Raw genomic sequence first — 23,985 nt, 5'->3', positions numbered from 1 at the left:
TGCGATTCATTTTTGATTATTGAGTACATTACACGTTACTCGATTATGTAACATTTTACATCTAACATTTAGAATTCGATTACATGTGTTTATAATAATATACCTTACTTTTTATCAGCAATCAGTCATTTTTCATGCGTGACGTTTTCTACAAGCAAGTTGTGGCGAGTTTCTCCGGGGCTATACCTTAAACTGGTACTTAAAGATAGAAAGATGCCTCCAAAGTCTAATTTGTAGAGTGAGCAAAATGATTCCGCTTTTAGTTAACTGTCAGGGCGGATATTTTTCACTTCATAAGGTTTATTGTAATTAAAAATACGCAATAACTAAATAAACAATATCCAGGTCCTTATCCAGATCGTATTTCTTTCAAACATGGATCACATAAGTAAATCTTTGTACCGGTAAGTTAATATAAATCTTCGTACATCCAAAAACACTTTATTTTTCATTCTTCAGATCACAAACTTGTAATCTCAAATTTGGTACCAAAAATAGAGATGATTCTACTGAACACGTCTAGCTAGATGTAAAAAATATATAGGTATCAATGAACAACAACAAGGAATAGGTATCCGAGAAGTGTACAAATGTTTCTCGCACCTCTACTAAAGTACATCTATAACAATAATATTCTTTGAAGGCGTCAACATACCACAGTGAGAAGAACCCAAATTTATCGCTCTTCGTAATCTATCTAATACACTGATATCCTCACAGCTCCAAGTTTATATGCCGTAATCAAAACTTTCGAATTCAGAAAACCTCGAGTCCTGTTTTTGTAAGCGTTGCTGGCAGGCTTCTATGTAGCTGTCCTGTATTCTGTACATTCCAGAATTTGCCTGATACATGAGCGTCTCAAGAATACGCTCATTCTTTATTGCCTTTGAAGGGAGTACCACTTTTATTAACTCCTGCGGGGAAATCCTATAGAGCTTTAAGTCTCTCGCTAGCCTCTCCATTATGCATTTAAACTCATTTCTAGCGTCAGTCTTATTGGCAGATTTAGTTTTTATTTTATTACGTGCCCAGCTGAGCATAGCTTCAAATTTTCTGACCTCAGGCACTTCGAGGTTCCTGCACATAATCATTTGCACCATGGACTCTGAGAGGTTGAGAAACTCGGCGGTCTGGAATAGAGCGTACGCCCTTTGTTCGATGAAGGCTAGTATCATATTCACTAGTTCCGAAGCCGATGTATACCGCCAGTAGTAGTTCTCCAATGATATGAGCATTGTGCATACCTGAAAAAAGAATTATTGCTAATTCATACTTAATCGTAAAATCTTACATTGGTGGTTTTAACAAGACATAAGATATTCATTGATCTATTATTATATTACTTCTTATTAATCTAAACAATGGCTTCTGCCTTAAAAAGTAATGTCTTACCACTTCTATCCTAAGGAATTGTTTCGCGTGATGGAAACAAGCTTGTAACAGTTCAGGTAAGTCGTAATGCTCAGCAGCACATATAAGTCCAGGTATAGAAGCGCATGTGAGTGGACAACTGCCTGTGTGCAAGTAGTCCAGAAGTATACGAAAGGTTTCAGGGTCAAACTCAATTATAGAGAACTGAAAAGAAAAAAGGAATATTATTGGTAATTTTTATATAAATTTTAATTTTATACATTTACAAACCAGAAGTTTACAAAGCATTCAGCTCGGTTTTTTCAGTAGTCGATTTGCTGTTAAAATTCTTACCATAAAAGCCTTTGATTGCCACAAGCTAAGCGAGAGCTATGCAAGTTCAAATCAGAAATGAGGAGATCCGTAGACGTAGTCCGTAACTAGAGTTACCGTCATAGCTTATCGCGTCGCGAAGTCGAAGTGGCAATTAGCAAGGCATAGGCATAGCTCGGAGAATCGAAGGACGTTGGGGCCCCAGGGTGCTGGAATGGTTACCCCACACCGGTAAATGCAGCGTTGGTTGACTCTCAACGAGGTGGGCAGACAACATCAAATGAGTCGCTACGTGCCGCGGCGCAAGCGGCCCAGGACTGTGGATTTTGGAACTCTGTACATAAACCAGACGTCTAGCGTCTAGCAGTGAATGCCAATCGATTGAAGTGATGATGAAGCGACAGCCACCCCACCATGTCCGACCTGTGGCGTCCAAGTTTGCGTCCCGTGTACGACAAATCACAAGATTCACGCTCGTTGTTTGGTCGTTCGTCGGGTACAATCTTTAACGTCGCAAAGGACCACAGGATGGTTGCTGCGGTTCAGCCTTGCCTTCATAGATTGGCAGTAGAGTCTGTATCCTGAACTTACCTAAGCCTAGCATCTACATATATACATACATTTGGCTTATGAAATGTAAAAAATATATTCATACCTCAGTTTGCGCGAGCTTGGCACGGTCCACTTTTTGCGCATCGGCGCATACCGACAGCCTTGGCACCGCTAATGCTGCGTTTTTATCTTTGTCCTTGTCTTTACTCTCCTTATCTGTGAATCAATATTTTTTATGTTTTTGGAACAATATTATGTTAATATATAGCTATGTCAGATCAGAATATATTATTATGAAAATCAAAACACTTTAAACCTCCGAAAAACGAATATTTCAAGGAAATATAGTACCTATTTAAGCTTCGTTGTTGTACATAAAACCTTAAGTACCGTATTAAGTAAGTACCTTTTTTAGATTTCGACATTGGCAAACCTATTTTTTGATTTTTCTGTTAAGATATTGTCGGTACCAGCTCGGTGGCAGTTAGTTGTACCATCGCGTCGGTCTCAGTTATTTTCACTGTGATTATGATAATTAATGCTTGCGTTAATATAGGTTGCTTTGGAGTATGGTCACTCTGCGCTCTAAACCTCGGCCCAGCGGCTCCCCTATGAGTAGGAAGTCGGCCTTTAAATAAATATAAATAAATATACTACGACAAGACACACATCGCCACCTAGCCCCAAGGTGTAGCTTGTGTTATGGGTACTAAGATGACTGATGAATATTTTTATGAATTATATATACATAAATACTTAGAAAATACATATAAACACCCAGACACTGAAAAACACTTATTCTCATCATACAAACATTTTCCAGTTGTGGGAATCGAACCCACGGCCTTGGACTCAGAAAGCAGGGTCGCTGCCAACTGCGCCAGTCGGCCGTCAATGCCCTTTGCCCATATTACAAAAAAATAACAGGCTGAGGATGAAATATAATTATAACTGGGAAAAAGTTTTGTTTCATATGACTAAATAAATTACTTACTGGAACAATCCTGGGAGCTAGCCCATTTTTTCTTGTCATCAGCATTAAGCTGCGAGTGTTGCTTTCGTATGGAGCGTCCCCAACCAGCTGTGATGGTGCCAAGACGAGAGAATGCACGTTTAACCATCGGTGAACTTGGTACACTTTTTGGCCTGAAAAAAAAACCAAATTCATGAGTTTGTATATACTCCGATAGTATAATTTACAAGATATAATATTTATTGAGGTTGACAATAATCGTCCGTCCAAACAAAGTACTATGAATATAAATACTATTGACCTCGGTGATTCAATGTCGGGAACTTGTAAGAAGTTACTGCTCTTCTGTCTAGCGGGCGTGGGCGAAAGCAGCGTGGGTGCCGGTCGCGCGAGTAGTTCGGCCACCGGCACTTGAGGGGAACCGAAGCCTGTCTGTATGCCGTATAGCATTTCTTGAAAAACTCTGCAAGTAAGACGAATTTTGTTGAGAATTAAAGAACTTTTTTGTGTAGATATGGGCAAGTAGCTTATATCTACTGTCTATTTAAAAGTGGCACAATATCTACCTCACAATATATACCTCTAAGTTGAGGACAGACTTGTATATTTTTTACGGCTGACCACAGCTTTGATGTCAACGCCTATTTTGTGTTTGGTGGAATAATAGCAATTCTTTTTAAGTATGATAGACAAGGTAATTTTAATTCAATACCTTGTCTATCATACTTAAAATCTATATATAAATAGGTAAAACCATTCTAGGTTTGCACATTATTCAAGTCTTTGCTATCGAAAATTAGGTTTGTATGCTTTATCGATTAGAACGTAAGTACGTAATGGTTTAAATACATTACAAGATATATCGAAACTAAGGTTTACTCTCGATTGCCCAAGATTTGATCCCCCGGCTCCTAGTGCACGTTTTCTAACGATTTTAACTGATCATTGGTTCAAAAAATACTGTCTGATTATAAAGCAGAGCTTATTATTGGATATCATGACTTTCAAGTTCCGATGAATAAAATATAGCTTTAGAAGATTTACCTGCTTCTAACTCCCAGTATAGCTCGAACGCCAATAAACTTCGTCTTTTGCTTCGACTGTCCAACCAGGAACACTACGTCGAAAAGCTGAGCATTTTGTGCAAAATTAAGTTCGCTATTGAGAAACACTCGCGTGAAATCCTTTGCCAATTGGTCGTAGTCTTCAAATTGATCTCTGACTGAGTCTAGCAGTGGAGATGAAGGTCGCATGTGTCCTATAGGACGCCAAGAACCTAAAAAGAAAATAAATAACTAAATTAGTTTTAATGTTTATTGTTTAAATTGCTGACCACGACCTTCCAATGATTCTTTAAAGATCGTGGCATTGTCAATATTGATTTTAATAAATTTGAAAAAGATTTTTTTTATTTTTTTTTATTTTAAACAACTTTATTGCATATAAAGGAAATTCACACTGGAACACTTACATTAACATAAATTATATGCAAAAGGCGGCCTTATCACTAACAGTGATCTCTTCCAGGCTACCTTAACTATTGGAATAAGGCAATGAGAGACGGGAAATCGCAATAATATATATATATATAAAATATATATATATATATATATATATATATATATATAGATATATATATACTATAAACATAAATAATTAAATAAAATAATATTCATATTCATATTCAATTTTGGCTTAATGGCGTATTTATACAATTTACCTGTCGGGTAGGATAGCGGAGAAAAGTTTAAGAGATTGCTGGGTGGAAGCTGAGAATTAATATAAATCCAAATAATAAATCTGATACTAAATAAAAAGGAGTATTTTCCCCCTTTTAAGATTAGTGTATAGCCTAAAATAACACAAAAAAACACTTGCATTAGACATCACTATGTATTTTATGTCTCTTTGATGCAGCACCATTAATTTAGTAGGTTTTACATACACATTCATATACTGCAATCAGCATATTTTTTTAAATTATACTACTAGATAGGCATACGATGTCCAAATATTTCCTAAAACATTTTCTACAGAACCTCACCTGGAAACTTTTTTAGGTTGAAAATTTGCTACTTTATTATGTTTTTAATAGGAACTCCTAGATTAAATGAAATTAATATAGATCATGCCAGCGATATAGATGATACTTATCCAAGAGAAACCATAAGTTTAAAAAAAAAAACACCAATAACGGTCAAGAATTTCGAGCAGTTTGATTTATGAGGAAAATGAAATACCACTTTAGAAGCTCGGGTGATGTCAAAAAGAACCTACCTCTTCTGTAAGGCTTCGGTATTTGACCAGTCTCCGCGTGGTTTTGCAGGTTAGCTACTATATCCTCTAGCATTTGACTCCGCGTGCGTTCTTGCATCCTCGCGAATTTTGGCGCTGAATACGATGCTCTTTCGCCATTTACTATTTTCGTGAGTAGCCATTCTCTAAAATTAAACTTTATATTATTTTTCTCATTATGCCATCTTTAATTAATTAATGCCATCCGCCCCGCCCCATCTATTCCCGCGGGTGTCGTACGAGGTGACTTAGGGAACATAGCGAAGACTCACTGTGCTACTACTACCATATACTGCGATCACGAATCCGTCTGCCCAGCTTGTTAATAACAGACAAACCCACCCGTTGGGAGAGGCCTTTAGTCCAGCAGTGGACTGTTGTTAGTGGGCTTTGATGATCGATTACCTAATTATATAGATATCTATCTATCTATCTATTAATAATACAAAATATCTAAATCTAAATAATAAATTGATAATTGTCGAGGAGTTTGGTAGGCAACTTTATGCTACTTTTGCTACGATGAAAATTGGTAGTTATTACCACTTAAAAGTAAACAATGGTCGCAAGTCGGGTTTAAAAATTTAATAATAATAGGTTATAAGTGAAATTGCATTAAGATTTAAGTTTAATGACCTTTTAATGACAATGCCGAATATAGAGCGTACTAAATACTCGCAGCAGAAGCACCGTTTTGTAATTACAAAAGTTATCTCATTGACACACACGTTTTTAGGTTTTTTTCTCCCCAATTGAATTCTGTGCGAAACTTCCCAACACGAGTTAGTTGACCAACATTATTTTTGTTTAGCCAAATGAAACCCGACATAAAGTTTTCCTTAGTGTTAGTATTTCATTTGATGTTTCATTGATAAACGTAATCGCATATTACATTTTCATGTAATGATAATAATACAGTGAGAAGATAAAAAAAGGAAGAAGGCACCTGTGTTGGCAAAGATAATTTCACAAGATTTCTTTACTTAGCTCTACCTACACATCGGAGGCACTTGTTTGACTGCTCAAACATGATCGGAAGCTTTCGAAAGAGCTCGTCACCTGAACATGGGTCCTTTGTCGAACACACTCTGCTCCCACAAGTAGGGTTTGTAGGCGCCGACCTCGTCGCGAGTCACGACAGACACTTCATATCTAGTGGGTCGCCTTTTAATTTTAGCAGACACTCGCACTGGAATTTTCAATTTTTTTATTAGACATATTTTGGCGCTTCTTCACAATTTTCTCTGGTGACATGGGGAATTTTCGGCACACGAAACTGTGATATGGAATTTTTTGCTTCATTCATATAATAGGATAAGACTATCGCTTAGATTTCTGTCTATGAAATCAAAGCGATACAACCTGTAGTGAAGGATTTAACATAGGTAGGTAGTTTGTTTGTTTATTCCTTTGAGCCCTGACTAAGTAACCAATCAACTTGATTTTTGGCATAGAGTTAGTTGAAAGAAATGAGAGTAATATATGCTATCAGGGGTCAAAGATGTCCATTTGTACCTCAAAACGTACTAGTTTAAAATGAATGTAAATTTCAATGCCCAGAGTAGTTCTGTCCCGGAGGTAGAGATTTACAAGCTTCCAGGACAAAACAACGCACCCTCTTAAGGATAATGAAAACCAAAACATAGTTTTCCAGTTACATAGAAAAAACATGTTATTGCGGAGTATACAGTTACATTTTGATGGATACCTTTAATTTATAGAACACTAGATTTTTGGAAAAAAAAAAAAAAATTGTATGTATTTCATACATTTTAAAATGCATTCTCTGCATGCAAAGCTTCGAGGGAGATCTGTAGCCTGGGGGAAAAGCACTCAGGCCACGATTGTCACAGTTGAGAGTAGCAGGTTCAAATCCTGTCGGTTCCAAAATTTTTATATGCATTTTAAAATCTACAAAAAAAAAATTATATACTTACCTAAAATAAACGTGTGCAAAAAGTGGCTCTTAATGCAAGCCGGCGAAAACGCAGTATTGTCCGCTTCCAAAAACACGACACACACGATATCGTTTCCAATATGCCGTTTCCTTTGTAACTTTTGAGCGTCGTGTTTCTCGTAGGGGAGCAGAGTCGAAACGTGAAACATTATCTCAATGCTTCTCCAATTCGTGTAAACGGAATACAGACCAGTAAGATCGTGGACTGTGTCAAGACCCCCTTTGTACTTGTCGAAACCTGAAAGGTAATTTCAGTTATTCGATTGTTTAGAAAATAAATATTTCCTCATTATATCTATTCAAGTATTCATATAGGAAGACCATGGAATCTCACGTCAAAGTGCTATGAAGTTATGAACTAAAAGATGTTTCTCTACAAATCAGAATGCTGATTATTTATGGTAGTTTTTGAAAAAAGAACCCGTCAAATGTGAGACCAGCACAATGGAATGATTTTCGTGCTTAAAATATATTTTCCGTTTTCATGCAAATTCTTGGCCCATCCGTAGTTTTGTGGGATCCTTACGCCCGTTTTCTCTAAACCTCGGCATCGCCTAAATGGAATACCCATTGCATGCAATGTCTATAGAAAAAAAACCTTTCACCTTCTCTTAGGTCGGAACTATTGGCGGACGGTTTGGATCTTCTTAGATTAGACATAACTTATTTAGGCATTGCCCTTTTATATTGAATATATTGATTCAGATCGTATAGATAGTTTAATAATTACCTCTGAGACGAAATTTCTCCCCAAGAACTTGCAAGAACTCTTCAAATAGAGGTGAATTCTCGTTATTGTCTAATATTTCTTCCTCAGTGTATTGATTCTCCTTTACGTATATTACTCCGACCTTCAGCTCCGATTTTATAAATACCTGCAAGCGACAAATGAAAAGCATTTAATTACAATAACTTTTTATAATTATTAATTTAGCTTATGCCCGTCCTAACAAATTTCATAAATTCGTTCGCAAATCTCTCTCTTCTATTATCAATTGGGTACGTTAATGACGTTCTTATGATTTTATTCTCCTAACTAAAGATACTAAAAAAGTAACATTTTTATCGTCGATAAATATAATTACATAGAGATAGTACACAGGTGACATAGGCAAATTTTCATCACGATTAAAATGGACAGAATGCATAGCATTTATTTTTTAATTTTTATTATGGCGGTAAAACAAAGGTAATTTAAGAAGGTCAGATTATCTATAGTAATAAGCTTTTAAAAGAAAACAAAAAACAATGTCTACACTCGACACGCGAAAAGAAAATGATAGCTCTAGAGGCATTATCCGGCGATGAAATAGGAAATAGATTTGTACGGAGAATCCCGCCTATACCTACTTGTCCTCTTAACCCAGCTTTGAAGAGAAATATGAAATGTTTGAAACATTCGCTGAATCTAAGCAGTAATGTTGTTAGTATCATATTTTCTACGCGGAGCGCAGGAAAATTTATAAGTAAATTATTACGAGACGAGGAGCCAATCTATTTCGGTATTACGTCTTTGATCAACAAGTATAGTCGGTATCGCGTATACCCTATAAACATCAGGCTCGGGGGACATCGGGAGATGATTATGGTAATGAGAGAGATAATTATCTTTCTCTTTCCTATCTTTATACTGTTTCTCTCGAGATTCTCAGTTCTTTTAACGAGAAATATTCCGTTGGTATAGAATATTATTTAAAAGTAAACTAAGAAAATATTTACAAGTAAAAAAACACTTTAAACTAAAAGAAATTTAAAAAAGCTAGCCAATTTATTTAGTTATAAGTGATAACTTATGTGATTGTTAAAAATTGGCAATTATTCATCATTACCCATCATACACGTTACACGTTGCACTTACAAATTATATGAGGGATACGCGGAAGCGATAATCTCGTTTTATCTTATGGATTCTGTTCTAGGCGCTCGCTGCGCTGGATAAACTATAAGTGAATCAAAAGACGCGGAAGCGACGAGTATCATGTCTCAAGATGTATCGATATTCTCTATTACGGCTAGGAGCAGAGAGATATGAAGCATTAGATTAAACTATCATTACCGCCAAACGATGCAAAAAGAGTCTGTCTTCTGGGGTCATTCGTAGTGAGCGAAGTGCTAGAGCTGTAAGTCATCCACTCACTTAATTATGACAGTTGCTCTCTTCGCATAGTAATTACCTCGTGTTTACCTTCGCGTTTCTAGCAATAATTGACGGACCAAGAATGTCCAGCTGATGGTCAGTGCAAAAACCATCGTGGTCACTTCGCAGGGCATGCAGCGCCGTTATATGCCCATCAACCTGAGGACCCTGAGGTTTAAGTGTTAATGCGCTGTGTTAGGACATATGTGCTAAAACGGAGGTTTTCAAAGCACTGTATCTTTGAAATGGTGGCATATTTGTCCTAGGAAAAAAATATATGAAGTTTTTAAGACCTTAAATTACTTAATCTTGGGTCAAACACGATTTCAGTACTTTTGTAGCATAAGAAAAAATTAAACATACCTCTACCTCATATTTCATAGCAGTATATCTCCTTAAAAAAAAATATGATTGTACTCATGAGCCTGTAGTTACAACGGCAATCACACCGCTCAGACCGGAACCCAACCCGGAAATAAGTATGGCTGTAGTAAGTACTTCCCTTGGCAAGCGTTGTCATAAAAAGTTCTTCTACTACTAGAGTTTATATCGGGCATAATATTGGTAACCAATCAATAAAGATGGAGCTTTATTTACTTATATAACATTTATTTTAATAACCTATAATAACCATTAATTAATTCGATCACTTTAAGAAACTGCTCAAATATTTCAATCGGTGCGAATACTTAAGCACGGGAGTAATTAATGACAAAGTCAAAGTAATGTCGATTCTCAGCCTCCCTTACGAATTTATGTGAACTCAATTGTCTCGACACAGAAATTCACTTAGCGTAACACAACTAACTCTATATTGACTAAACTTGCCAAAGTTATACTTTTGACACAGTAAATATAAGTGGTTACCTACACTTGGAGAAAATAAAAAAATAATATAATTATATAAAGGAAACTGTAATCATTCCAGATCGCTAAGGAAGGTTAAAAGGCATATGTATCAAAATTCACTTGTAAATTACGTTGGTGTGAGTATGATCTAGTATTCGTACATATAAATATACCTACCCTCTGGGCTGCTCTACTTTTGTTTTATATAACAATTCAAGCATCAAAGTCCTCACATAGGGAGCATATTGTATATTATTATTCTCAAACAAGGGTAGTCGTCTGATGAGAATACATTTTACGACCCTTCTACCTAATAAAGTTCACATAAAAGAATTACCAGCTACGTACGGAATACTTTTTATATGTAATTTATTACTTCGCTTGTTTAGCCCGCAACTACGTCGATTAAATGCCTCTGAAGTGACAATAAAATAAAATACATGCCTAATATTCGCTAACTAGCATTTACCAGTATCTGTCAGCGTATATTTTTTGCTGTCCCGCTTTGACTTAATGACTTAATAAAAAAAAAAAAAATCTTCAAAATCGTAGTGTTTCTTACGCGGTAAAAAGGATCCTAAATTACTCTTTGCAAAACAATCTACCTGACTAGAACTCTATCTTTAAAAACATAACAGTTGTGACACACACAATTGTTGTTTTTAATTTGAGGAAAAGCTTAAGCTTTCTGCTCAAGCTTAAAACTCACAAAAGCAATTCAATACCCAGATTCGACAAAAGTGACGGTGAAGGCACCCTAATGATATAAAATGGAAATTTTCCATCATGTCAGAAAAACGACCGATACAGGCGTAATAAAGAAAAATAAAAAACAAATTCTCCCTTATTTTTAGATTTCAATCAGTGAATGTAGGGGAATAGTTGAGAAGACTGACCGAGTGGCATTAGTATTCCCGTCTCTGCCACGTGTAGCATTAATGGAATTGGATATTTGCAGTTCATTACTTTCGAAGTGTATTCTTTGAGCAGGTAGGAGCTATTTACGCTTTATTTTGTACGTATACATTTCATTGGTTTAGTGGTTCACTGCTTCTTTTTACTAATAGTTAGCTTGTTGTGCTGCGGATTACACGAAATTCGACGGAAACATCCGTAGGTACAGCTGATAATAATGAATTTGCAAAGACCTCGTTTGCTTCTTCCACTTAAGTTTGCTCCATCACCTAAGTATGTGATATAAGTGAATTTTCACGTCGACATGATATTATAGGAATAGATACCCTCTGAACAAGCAAGGTTGAGCTCTCGCCTATATATTAAAAGCTACTGATTACTCACTGGTAACCCACATACTTATCTAAACTAATGTTATAAAGCTAAATAGTTCGTTTGGTTGAACGTGCTTATTTCAGGAATACCTAGTTCTTTCTTCCCGAAAAACGTTTTGCGTTATTCCATTTATCGAGATAGGCTATAGTTTAAAATCATCATGCTACGACTATCTTTTAAGGTTGACTCATACACGGAAGAAATCGCGGAGAGGCGCTTGTAAACGATAGTTAGCAGTTGTATACAATTATATGATCCATTTATAATTGCTGATTAAAGGAAAGAGCTGATTCGGTGTCTTCATTTTAGTAGAACAAACAAAAAATATACTGTAAGAATATATAACAGTATGTAAGTACTTCATAATAAAAGCAATGTATTTCAACTGAGCATCGCCTTGAACTCGGTAAAAAGTTTTATCATCGCATCGCAAAAGCTCTCATGCAAACAAATTCTTCTGAAAGGCTTTGTCTGAACTCGGCAACAATTCCAGGTGAAATTCCATTTCTTGGCATTAATTCACACACGCCTGCCCGTTATATTCATAAAACCCGACGTATTTCAGTGAGTTCATACATAAAGGGCGGACAGCACGAGTAGTCTCTCAACAAAGTTTTGACTTATACCTCCGACGGCACCTAATGAAAATTGGCAGTTCGCTGGATCGAACAGACTTGCCCTAGATCAGGCTATTTAAAAATAGACCTTATGTTACGTATTTGCAGAATGTTATTTCAAATAACGCAGCCTTGTTAGTGTTAACAGAATTAGCGGTTTAAAATGGATAACGTTTTCGGAAAACCGTATTATGTGTATCATGCTTATTGGATGGGTCTGTTAGTCGGGTAAAATGAACTGAGGTTGTACAAATAACTGAGGTTGTACGGAAAACTTATAAAGTGTTTTTTACTCAGAGTATGTATAGTTATATTATGATGTACTAGACCTATATCACATCGCTTTTTAGATCGCAGTGAGCAGGTATTAAATACTGGTTATGGCCGGTGATTTTTTTTTTTCAAATCTCACAGAACCGTTACTTTTTAGAAAGTATTATTTGTCCATGTCCTGTGGGCAAGCTATCTCTGGAAAATCTTGCCAAGAATTTTCCCAATCAGATACGAAGCGATGAGAGAGACTATTACATCATGATCATCATCACATCAACCCATTAAGGGCCCACTGCAGAGCACGAGTCTCCTTCGACAGGTTTCCTCGCGGTGTTTTCCTTCACCGTTGAAGAAAGTGATATTTTAATTACTCTTAACCACTGCAACTTGTTTTTGCATTAATATGCAACGCACGTTAATATGATTCTTGCAACTTTGCCTCCATTCATCTGACATCCCAATCCTCTCATAGTTCGGGTTCTTTTTACTCACTCAACCTTAGCGCCACTCTCAACAAGATAATGCCTAAAGATATAACTCACGACCCTAACGATTAGATTGAGACTACTGAAAATGATATCAGGATTCACAGTCAACCCCTGAACCGGCCGAATCTCGCCTGAGCCGAAGTTCGGCATCAAGTGAGGCTCCCTCGGGCTGCTGACAATCCCTTTGATTCTTCGAGCTCTAGGGTTCAAACTCTTCCTGGCAGAGCCTCATTCCGAGGATCCTCAATAAACCCGCGTTACGCTATTAAAATCATTAGGGTTAATCAGCTACACACAATATGAAAAAAAAACTATGCACCGTTAACCCTAGTGACTAACTGGATTTGTATATGGCTTTTAGGTAGGAAATACGGCTGTTATTGCGTGGTGGGTCTAAATATCACTTCTGATGAGGAATACCGGTGCCCACTTGTACGTCAGTTAGGCTACCGATAATTTTTTGTCTCTTTATTGAACAAGCAACAATGTTCAAGGTTCAAAGTTAAAGCATCTTATTCCAGCCAATCATCGGACGTGCCAAAAAACGAGCGTGGTTAAAAACCAAAACTAATGATATTAATGACGACCAAAGTAATGTATCAGTACAGTAGCCTTAGTACAAGATATCCTAGCTATTTCTCTTTTTAGAGTTGCAAATCCTGTATCCAGATATTTGTGTAACAAACGTTCTGTTACAAGCTCGAGTTTAAGAACTGTAAGCAAATTTAATATAGCTTTATATAGATGGTATACCTTTAAAACGATCCATTTTACGCCGATGTTTAAGTATACCATACTCGAAAATGATTGTCGATTGCGAACGAACAAATCTTGTATTAAGGCTACAGTACAGCGTAGGTCGGCCCCCAACGAAGTGGACAGATGACATCAGGCGAGTTGCTGGGAGCCGCTGGAGGCAAGCGGCTCAGGACCGTGGATCAATGTTTGAGGGCACTCACATCAATATTAATTTACGAAACTTTATTCATAACAGGTCCATTAACATAAGAGTCTCTGTTCGTGTTAAAAGGCCAAGTTGATACGGGCTCCAAAGTAGTTTTGCTTGAAACTTGTCATTAGTTCATTATCGTGATTAGTTGCAAGCTCGAAGGAGGGTTGCTCAAGAGGAAGGAAGGGCGCATTACCCTCCCTCCTACGTTTCTCATTAATGTTTCACAGTGGCGTCGTTTATTTCGTCATTGGGAATTGAAAAAACAAACGCTGGGAATACAGCACTGAGAGTCGGTCAACAATTTATTTTTCGTCTGTTTATTGGGATAGACTTCTTGACGGAGGCATAGGATACTTTACAGCTCGTCTGTTTCAAACATTCCCGTGAGATTGAAACGCAACGAAGCTTGCTTATAATGTGTAGTTCACAGAGTAAGATATTTAAACATTGTATAGTTTTTATATATGTTATGAATTTATATACAGTTTTGTTTTATGTCATGTTGTGACGGCAGATCAGAATACAGTTGTCATCACCCCTTGTCTTACCGCGGTTGTCGTACGAGGCGAATAAGGAAATATAATGGAAAACGGGCAGCAGTGTCCATGTGCTCTATTGCGATCACCAACCCGTCTACATGGAGCTTTAGCCAAACCCTCCCGCCACGAGAGGCCTTTAGTCCAGTATCGGACTGTTTTAAGCTATTGATGATAGTGATTATTTGATTTTAATATGGGTTAAACAATATGCCTTTATTAAATTTTCACATCCATGTTGTAATAATGCTGTCTAATGAATTTAAATTTAATTTTTTTTTGTTGCGTCTGAGATATTTTAATTGAAAGTTGCGAATGAACATATTTAATTTAAGGTAATTACTTGTAGGAATTACCACAGAGATTATGTAAAGTGAAGTATTATAACAAAAAAAAAACCAATGACCGTAAATATGGTCGGTACAATCATACAGAACACAATAATATTATGGTTACCCAGCTCTTTAACTAAAACGCTTGCCAGTGTTTCACTTGGCCTGGCCGGATGCTAAGCGAGATAAGGCACTGTTCTATTTAAGGGTTGTGTTTACTGTCTTTTCGCTGAGATTTTATCATCTCATTATCTATTTATATAGATAAACAGGTATATCCGCTAATATTATTTCGCTTGGGGTGAATTTATTTGCGCAGAAATAAAATTATAATCAGTTTTGTGAAAGCGAAAGACCTCGTTAGCGTTTATTTGAAAGTCAAAGTGAGGTTTGCGCAATATTGTTTTTGCTTTTCCTTAACATAAATTGTGAAGATATTTCGCGGTTGAAATTGATAAAGACGAATTTATTTGACTATCATTTTTGTCATAATTATTATATCAAGAAACACGCGAATGTGATGATTTTGCTTAATAACAGTATACTAGCTGATGCCTGTGATTTCGTCCGTGTTTATAAAATTGCCACAGGAACCCTTTATTTTCGCGGGATGAAAAGTATCCCATGGCCGTCAAAATGCCGTTGCAAACTAGTTTTACACAAAATTTACGAAAATCTGGTAAGAACAAGGCTTGAGCGCTGAAGTTCAAGCCTTAGTAAAATAGGTAACAAATTCAATTTTTTTAAGTTATGGTAACTTTACAACAAGGACCAATTATTAAAAAGATTCAATCTGAAATCTCAGATTTCCTTTCCGTTAATTCTTAGTTTTTTATTGCGCTGCGATTCGATGTATTTTATCAAAAAAGAAATTCTACTGTCGAATTTCTTCAATCTTCATACTCCACATCAAACAGATCTTTCAAAATGTACTCTCTACCACGTTTTATACCGACAAGGCTTCCTCAGGAGATGTTGACGTAAAAATACAACATTGTTAAGTTACTGATGAGACTTAGCAATTTGTCATAGTAACAGGCGCATGTTCAATTTCTCTACCTATTATTTAACAAAGATTATTTATTTCATTGCTTTCGTTGGTCTAGTTGATGAAAAACTTGTTCTACTTATTCTAGGCCATTCTAGTGCTACTGTCCCCCTTTTGTGAGGTCATGTCGTCTTCCTCAAACCTAAATACATCGGAGCATCCTCAGAAGGCGTTGACATTACAATGAATAATTGTTAAGTCTTAACAATTACCTTAAAGCTTACCATGTGAAGCTGGGTTCTCTCATCATCAACATCATATCAACCGATAGACATCCACTGCTGGACTAAGGTCTTTAGTAGGAAGTTCAAATACTTTTTGTCCGCTTGCGTCCAGCGGTCCCTGAAATGCGCTTGATGTCGTCTGTCCACCTCCTTGGGTTCAACGCTTACCAGTTACCAGTACGGGACTGCGATGCCATTCTTGCACTTTGGGACCCCAGCGTCCATCCTTTCTCCGAGCTATGTGCCCCGCTCTTTACCACTTAAGCTTCGCAACTCGTTGAGCTATGTTAGTAACTCTGGTCGGTTTTTGTCTTACATATTCCTCTTGTGCCACTATCATAGCAAAACCGCGATATGATCTGACTTACTTGGTCTAGTTTCAGCAGCTCTTCAGGTGTGTCGGGCAGTTGGCCCAGCATCAACGGTGGGTTAATGTTGACCTCCTTTCCGAGCGATCGGACCACTTCCTCCCGGTTATAGCGGTCGGCGAACACGCACGACGCCGGAATCAGCCCATGAACCGTGTAGCTTATTGCTCGTACTAGAATCCTGCAACAAAGATACAACGTGTTAATAAAACAGAAATAATACTTCAGAGGCATTATAGAGGTACATTGTTTACTGTCTCTGAGACTTATATGTGAAACTGGAACGCTAATAGTTTTTATCAGATTCAACCCTTACATCACATGCAAGAGTAAAAAAAGTAACTCCTGTCACTTTGTTAGGTACGCGTCGCGTAGAGTAGGTACTATGCAAGTTTCGGTCTTTTATCTTCATTAGGGTTGTCATAAGTAAACACTTTGTTTTGAATTAGTTTGTATGGAAAAGTAAATATGCTTCTTTTGATTCAATATTTTAACATGGTGATTCCTTATGAAATACACTGATGTACCCTTTAACAGTTTTTCGTAATTCCTTTACACGTTGTAGGTATATATTCATACTAATATGAAATAAGTAAATAAGTATAATACGACAATACACACATCGCCATCTAGCCCCAAAGTTGAGTAGAGCTCGTGTTATGGGTACTTGTGTTAAGATGATAAATATCTTTATGAAAAAAACTAGAGTATTTATGTATTGTGTAAGTTTGTGATAGCATATATCTTAATATATATAAATCTCCTGTCACGATGTTTGTCCGCGATGGACTCCTAAACTACTTAACCGATTTTAAATAAAATTGGCTCACCGTGAGCAGTCTGGTCCAACTTAAGAGATAGGATATCTTAGATCTTTAATTATAGTCGCAATTTTATTTTATTGCAAATTATTTGTCACATGTTATATATATATGTATATATATACTACAATACTCACTTAAGGCTAAGCTATACTGAATACTTTAAAAACAAAATCAAACGCAGACGAAGTCGCGGGCAACAGCTAGTGTATCATAAATATGTATTGTAATGTATTATATAATATATTCTAAATACGTTTATACCTGTATTTTTGTAGTTAGTACGTAAATATAAGACGTATTGTTCATGAAAGTTTATTTTTTTTTATTTTTCTACTTCATGCACCATCCACTTTCTACCTTTATATTAGCTTTGCATGCTCGGGTTGCCTTTAAAAGATCACTATTTGTATAAGTCCGCCTTTGCACCCTAGCACTAAGTACTATTACTGTTTTCTAAGTGTTTTTAGATCTGTGTTTTGTTGCAATGAAGTTTTATTCTATTCTATAAATACTTATAATATACAGACACCCAAACACTGAAAAACATTCATGTTCATCACAAACATTTTACAGCTGTTGGAATGGAACCCACAGCCTTGGACTCAGAAAGCAGGGTCGCTGCCCACTGCGCTAATCGTCTTTACAAATTTTATAGGTTTTGGTTGTTCTTTATTTGTCTGTCCCTACTTTACGCCTTAACTAAGCAACAAATAGACTTGACTTTCGGCATAGAGTTAGTTTAAAGGACGGAGAGGCAGTGGCGTGTATGAGAGGGTATGCAGATCATATAAAATGAAGAAAATCTCCAGTACTAGTTATAAATACTTCAGGGTAGGCTTTTTATAATTCTTACAATGCCTATTATTAATTTTTTTATAACTCGTACAGGAGATTTTCTTCATGTTATATCATCTGCATGCCCTGTGCATATCTTTTGTGCACGCCACTACGGAGAGGTCCCAGTAAGCCAGGTCATTTTTTATTCCAGCAAAACAAAGGATTTCCACGGCATTTGTAAAAAAAACCTTACTGACGGGTCCTGCAAAGTGCTACTCTGTTTTAACAAACAAAAAAAAAAAAACAAACAAATAAATTCACTTTCGAAAGTGAAATATTAGTATTGATTGTATTTTGTAATCAGCGGTAGCGTGAGACTTTGAGCGAGTAAAGTTTTTGATTTCCTATCTACGTATTATAATATTTTTGTGACAGTTCTTAGGTAGTGTCTAAAGTTTAAAATTTTAAGTGTTATAGTAATTTGTAATATAAACTCTAAATATGTAAGAAAATTGAACGCCAGAAAGTGGTAAACTGTTGGAACTATTCCCACCTACACCACCAAAAAAATTTACACAGTTACAGCAACAAAATTTATTATATTCTATTCTATTCCTAACTTGAAATTATCTCCTAAACGCACCGCTTTCTCCAAGGGATAATAATTACCTACTTTATGTTTAATTTTAGGTCTCTAATTAATTGTAATTATGACGCTTGGAGCCACTGGAAACAAGCGGCTCAGGAATTCGCATCCCAGCCTGCACCTCTAACTTTTCTAAGTTATGTGCGTTTTAAGTAATTAAAATATCACTTCAACGGTGAAGGAAAACATCGCGAGGAAACCTGCATGCCTGAGAGTTCTACATAATGTTCTCCAAGGTGTGTGGAGTTCACTAATCCGCAGTGGGCCAGCGTGGTTGACTGCGGCCTTACCTCTTCTCATTGTGGGAGGAGACCCGTGCTCTGTAGTGGGCCGGTAACGGGTTGATGTGATAAGAGATGATAATTATTTTCAAACCAATGTAGCCTTATTAAAACTTTAGATTTCAGATCCTTAATTTCGACCGGGTGTTGATAAGACAGTGACTAATACAGGACTTTTTATAACTATAAATAGTACATCACACACCTATACCTAGAAATGGCGAACAAAAAAGTGGGCATGGTACATCGCGATATATTAAATCCACTGTCTTCATTATTCACAACTTATGCGTTCATAACAATCGATTATGTTGAGGCAGCCAGATTACAGGGTACGTGATTATTTGAATATGAAGCCTATTAAACGTAAAAAATCCAAATTACAAAACCTTCTATCAAACACGTAATCCTTAAATCCCAACACGGTGTAATACAAAAGTTTTGCGAAATAATTTGATCACATTGCAAAGAATTTCCATTGTTATTCCACGCAAATATGCGAATAACAAACTTTATAACAAGGAGATATTTGGAATTGCGACACGGTCTTACCAAAAGTAAATTCGAAAGAAAGTTATCCTTTGTCTTAATGTTTACGAAAAGTACCTATACGCAGCTTTCCATTTCTAAGAGATCTTTTGTAGAATTTGTACAGTCGTTTATATCTATCTATACTTATAATAAAACTGTAACTCGAATATTTCTGTACATTTAATATATTTTGAAAATTTTGACCGGGGTATGCTTTAAAATCGACGCTGAGTCCAAAACAGGTTTTTATTTAATTTTTGTCTGTCTATCTGTCTGTCTGTGTTTCTGTCTTTATGTCAGTCTGTCCGGGCATCACGTGAAAACTACTAAACGGATTTAAATAAAATTCGGTATAGTGGAAGCTGATATTTATATACTAGAAATAAAAAAAAAAGTCAACTTTATAATGGTGAAGATGTTAAAATTCATTTTTAATTTGAGTATAAATGGAAAAGTATGTATTACATATTAGAACTAAGTTTTATTAACGAAGAAATACCTAATAAAACATAAACATTTAGGTTAGTGTAGTTACAGAAAAATAACCTACGAGTGTGCATCAAAATAAAACTACAACGTCTTTGACAACCATAACGAGGTACTCGTAGATATACTTTTTTAATTTATTATTACTTAAAAGGAAACTTTTGTTCATAATCTTTATATATATATATATTTCTTGTGTGCGTGTGTATGTCACTGAATTCCTCCTTAACGTCTGGACCGATTTGAATGAATTTTTCGGTATGCGTTTGGGTGGCACCCTGGATGGTTTAGATTCACAAATCAGCCCGACAGATGGCGCTGGGGTCCTCTAGTATTTTCATATATTGCCTAATTAATTATAGACTAGCGCTTGACCGCCATCATACTTAATGGTTTTGGATTTTTTTTTACACCACAAGTTAGCCCTTGACAGCCATTTTACATGTTGGTAAATCACATGCAGTCTAAGATGTAAACAGGATTATGTGTTGGAAGTACGGCAGTTATAATTAACCACCCTAATCGGTTTCTCTGCGTCATCGTACCGGAAAGCTAAATCGCTTAGCAGCACGTCTTTGTCGGTGAGGTGGTAACTAGATACGGCTGATGCCCACCCATCAGACCAGAGAAAATTCTCCCTTAGAAGAAGAGAGAAGGTCCTCTAACTTTCGCAGCGCTCATCTCCAGAAAGGTGAATGTGATGATGTGGCAAAGCCCGTGTGACTATAGTTGCTATAAAATCATAACATCCTGATCTTCGGAATTTTAATTACACACACAAAACCTTATACTTTACAATAAAGATTTAGCTATAAATAATAGAAGAGAAAACTAGTCAGTTAAATAAAACTCATTAATAATAGTCAAATACCATAAGAAATTCAATTGAAAGACAAAGAGGAAGACATAATCACGATTCATTTAAAGAATTTATGATGTTGTATGCATTCCTTATATATGCATTATTATAATTAAACATCCGATAGAATTTAAACCATAAAATATTTATTTCCTAACTTTAAAGCCGCAATTGGTGAAGTGAACTGTATGGTTTGTGTATATCAAAAAACCTCTAACCAAGGAAAAGAGAAAGACGCAATAAAAAAGGCACATGTTAATTTTTTATTCAAATACTTTTGGTATTTGCACTGCAAATTCCAGTATTTTCATTACTCCGTGTCATAGCAAAAGTGAGAAAGCCACCTGAAAACTGAGGAATTTAATTAAAAGACCTTCTTCAAAATGTACTTGTATTATAAAGCATTATGAAGGCGTATGATTTTACACAGAGATAGGAATTTGTATAAATATCTTGTCTGGCTTCAAAGGCGAACCTTCTGTGAATTATAATGATAATTTAATTAAGCATTACTGAGGTATGTTAGTAACTAAGTATGTTATGGTAGTCTGAAAACCCTTTAAATTGACTGGCATACAAAGACCGACCTAAATCTCTAAAGACAGTACATAGATGTTATTTAATACTGTCGTATTCGGATTATATATTTCCATATGTTGTGTGTATAATATTATATATTATGGATTGAAGGGGTATAGAAACAGATTTTTAGGAATTCTGTTCTATTCGTTTAATTTCTTTATGCAGAAACTCGAGGTATGTATTATTTTTGCAACTGAACTTGAATAAAAGTATGTTTCCCGCTTATTTTAATTTATATTACAAATAAAAATAACAAAAAACCTGACAATCTACTCTTAAAGGTCAAAGGCAGGAGATGCTTTGGGCGTGGACAATGTAAGAAAATTACTTTACAAAACTATTAAATATTGTTCAGTCCTTTATTTTTAAAGGATTTTTGATAATATTCATCTTTTTGAATTTCATTAAGATTTTTCAAAATTTTGACCGTGTTTAGTCACACTTCGCATCACATCACCTTTCAAATTTTAAAACGTGAAAATACACAATACCTATAATCTATTCCGACGTAATGTTACGTTTATTAATATGACGAAGCTTTGTTTTCGTTATAATATTAATAAAAATGGCTTTTATTTCAATGCATAGATTATACAGATCATTAATTCTATAAACAAATATAAAATTATAAAATTTACGTAATAAGTATAAACGGAACTATAATTGTATACCTACACATAAAAATAAACGTATAATTTACAGCTGACTAAAATGGTTAAAAAACTAATTTCAGATATCACAAGTCGCAGGAACTTAATTTCCTTTTCTATTTCTGTCCCGGTGAACAGACAGCCAATATTCAATAATGGCTAAAAGTCGGGCACCCTCGACTTTGAAAACATAGTGAAAGCACTGCAATACCGCAGCAAGCCCATGAGGATTCGGAATGCGTTGTTATATTGTACACGTATTGCAGTGTATGATTTTCTTAAAAAGTTATGCAGTGTTTTGTCACACTTTAATTTATAGCATCTTTCAATTGTCATTCGTTCCATAGTTTTTCTAACGGCGGGTTGCCACATTTATTATATGGCATAATTTCGGCTGCTTAACCAAAGCAGTATGTTGTGCTACCTATAGAGATAGTATTCATTCTCATAAGTATTTAAAACACGGAGAGTAATGTTCTACTTCACTATTTGTTTTCAAATGACAAGTAAATTAACGCAATAAAAAAGAAAAACTTTACGGATTGGAATGCCGTTCGGAATTTTAACGTCCGATTAAAACTTTTTTGCTCGCTTTGCGGTTTTACGGAAATTGTTTTTGTTGTAAACAATGTAAACAAAATCGGATGCGAATTTTCATTTACAAAGTCAACAAAAATTAAACGACACTGTTTCGATAAGCGGTTTACTTGTTAATTTCATAAGTTGTTTTTTTTAGCCACAAACTGTTGTTTCTTACTAGCTAGTATAAATGCGAAGAAGTGTTTGATCACACAGAAGGGATTGACGTGACATTTACTATTTGTATTTGAAACGAAAAGAGACATGGGAGTATTTAAGAATATATTATCCTTTTAATGCTAAAATGGGTGAAGTAGACTTGAAGTACATGTGGGTGAAGCCGAATGCGGAACCTTGACTAATAATATTTAAGTTGATTAGGGGTATGTTTTTACTATAACAGCATACCGTCCTAACAGGTTAGTCCGTAAACATAATAGACTGCATCACTCACCATCAGGGACTTCAGTCAAAGGCTTAATATGAAGCGGCACACAATATGAAGCGGTGATAGCCTAGATAGGACTTCGACTCTCAGGAGGCCAAGTTCAAATCCCAGCGAGCACTTCTAACTTTTCTAAGTTATGCGCGTTTTGAGCAATTAAAATATCACTTGCTTCAAAGGTGAATGAAAACATCACGAGGAAACCTACAGGCCTGAGAGTTCTCCATTATGTTCTCAAAGATGTGCGGAGTCCACCAATCCGAACTGGGCCAGCGTTGTGGGAGGCGATTCTGGAGATAGACATAAGGTTCTGTTTATCACGGAAACGTTACCCACGTCCATAGCATTTATTACCTATACATAGCTTGATCGCTTATCTAATCATGGTGAAATTTTGCAAATTTAATAATTGGCATCCTGGAGACGGCCATAGGATACATTTCAGCCCGGGAAAATAAAAGGCACCCGCAGAATTTTTAAAACCAAAAAATGCGGTTGAAGTTGCAGGTAACAGATACTTTGTTATAATTCAGAAAAGCTTTTCTTACCTACAGCTCCACTTAAAAGCCCCATTTAAATTACAGAAGGTAATAAAGTTTTATACTACGCAAGGAGGGAAAACCCGGCGTCTTTACTGCTCTATAAAATATTTAATAACATTGAGCCAGTAGCCAGTGATTTTTTTTACATTAACAACCATCTTAAAATAATCGTTGACCCCTAATTTGAGACCCGTATCAATGAAATGGCT

The 23,985-nt window shown here is 35.9% G+C and overlaps 1 protein-coding gene across 1 annotated transcript in view; it reads right to left on the bottom strand.

Moving 5' to 3' along the window:
• Window positions 1-465: 465 nt before the first annotated feature.
• LOC120631748 overlaps window positions 466-23,985 on the bottom strand; it is a 103,528-nt gene continuing 80,008 nt past the window's right edge. The window contains exons 9-19 of the mRNA XM_039901428.1: window positions 16,575-16,755; window positions 8,191-8,335; window positions 7,441-7,698; window positions 6,563-6,692; window positions 5,486-5,649; window positions 4,253-4,484; window positions 3,510-3,671; window positions 3,230-3,381; window positions 2,339-2,451; window positions 1,393-1,575; window positions 466-1,244 (exon numbers count right to left, since the gene is read on the bottom strand). Of these exons, the coding sequence (XP_039757362.1) occupies window positions 729-1,244; window positions 1,393-1,575; window positions 2,339-2,451; window positions 3,230-3,381; window positions 3,510-3,671; window positions 4,253-4,484; window positions 5,486-5,649; window positions 6,563-6,692; window positions 7,441-7,698; window positions 8,191-8,335; window positions 16,575-16,755 (2,236 nt within the window). The 3' untranslated portion in view covers window positions 466-728. The remainder of the gene's footprint in view (window positions 1,245-1,392; window positions 1,576-2,338; window positions 2,452-3,229; window positions 3,382-3,509; window positions 3,672-4,252; window positions 4,485-5,485; window positions 5,650-6,562; window positions 6,693-7,440; window positions 7,699-8,190; window positions 8,336-16,574; window positions 16,756-23,985) is intronic.

The sequence above is a fragment of the Pararge aegeria genome, chromosome 18 (assembly GCF_905163445.1).
Source record: "Pararge aegeria chromosome 18, ilParAegt1.1, whole genome shotgun sequence".
NCBI lineage: Eukaryota > Metazoa > Arthropoda > Insecta > Lepidoptera > Nymphalidae > Pararge > Pararge aegeria.
This window is presented reverse-complemented; position numbering and strand designations above follow the sequence as displayed.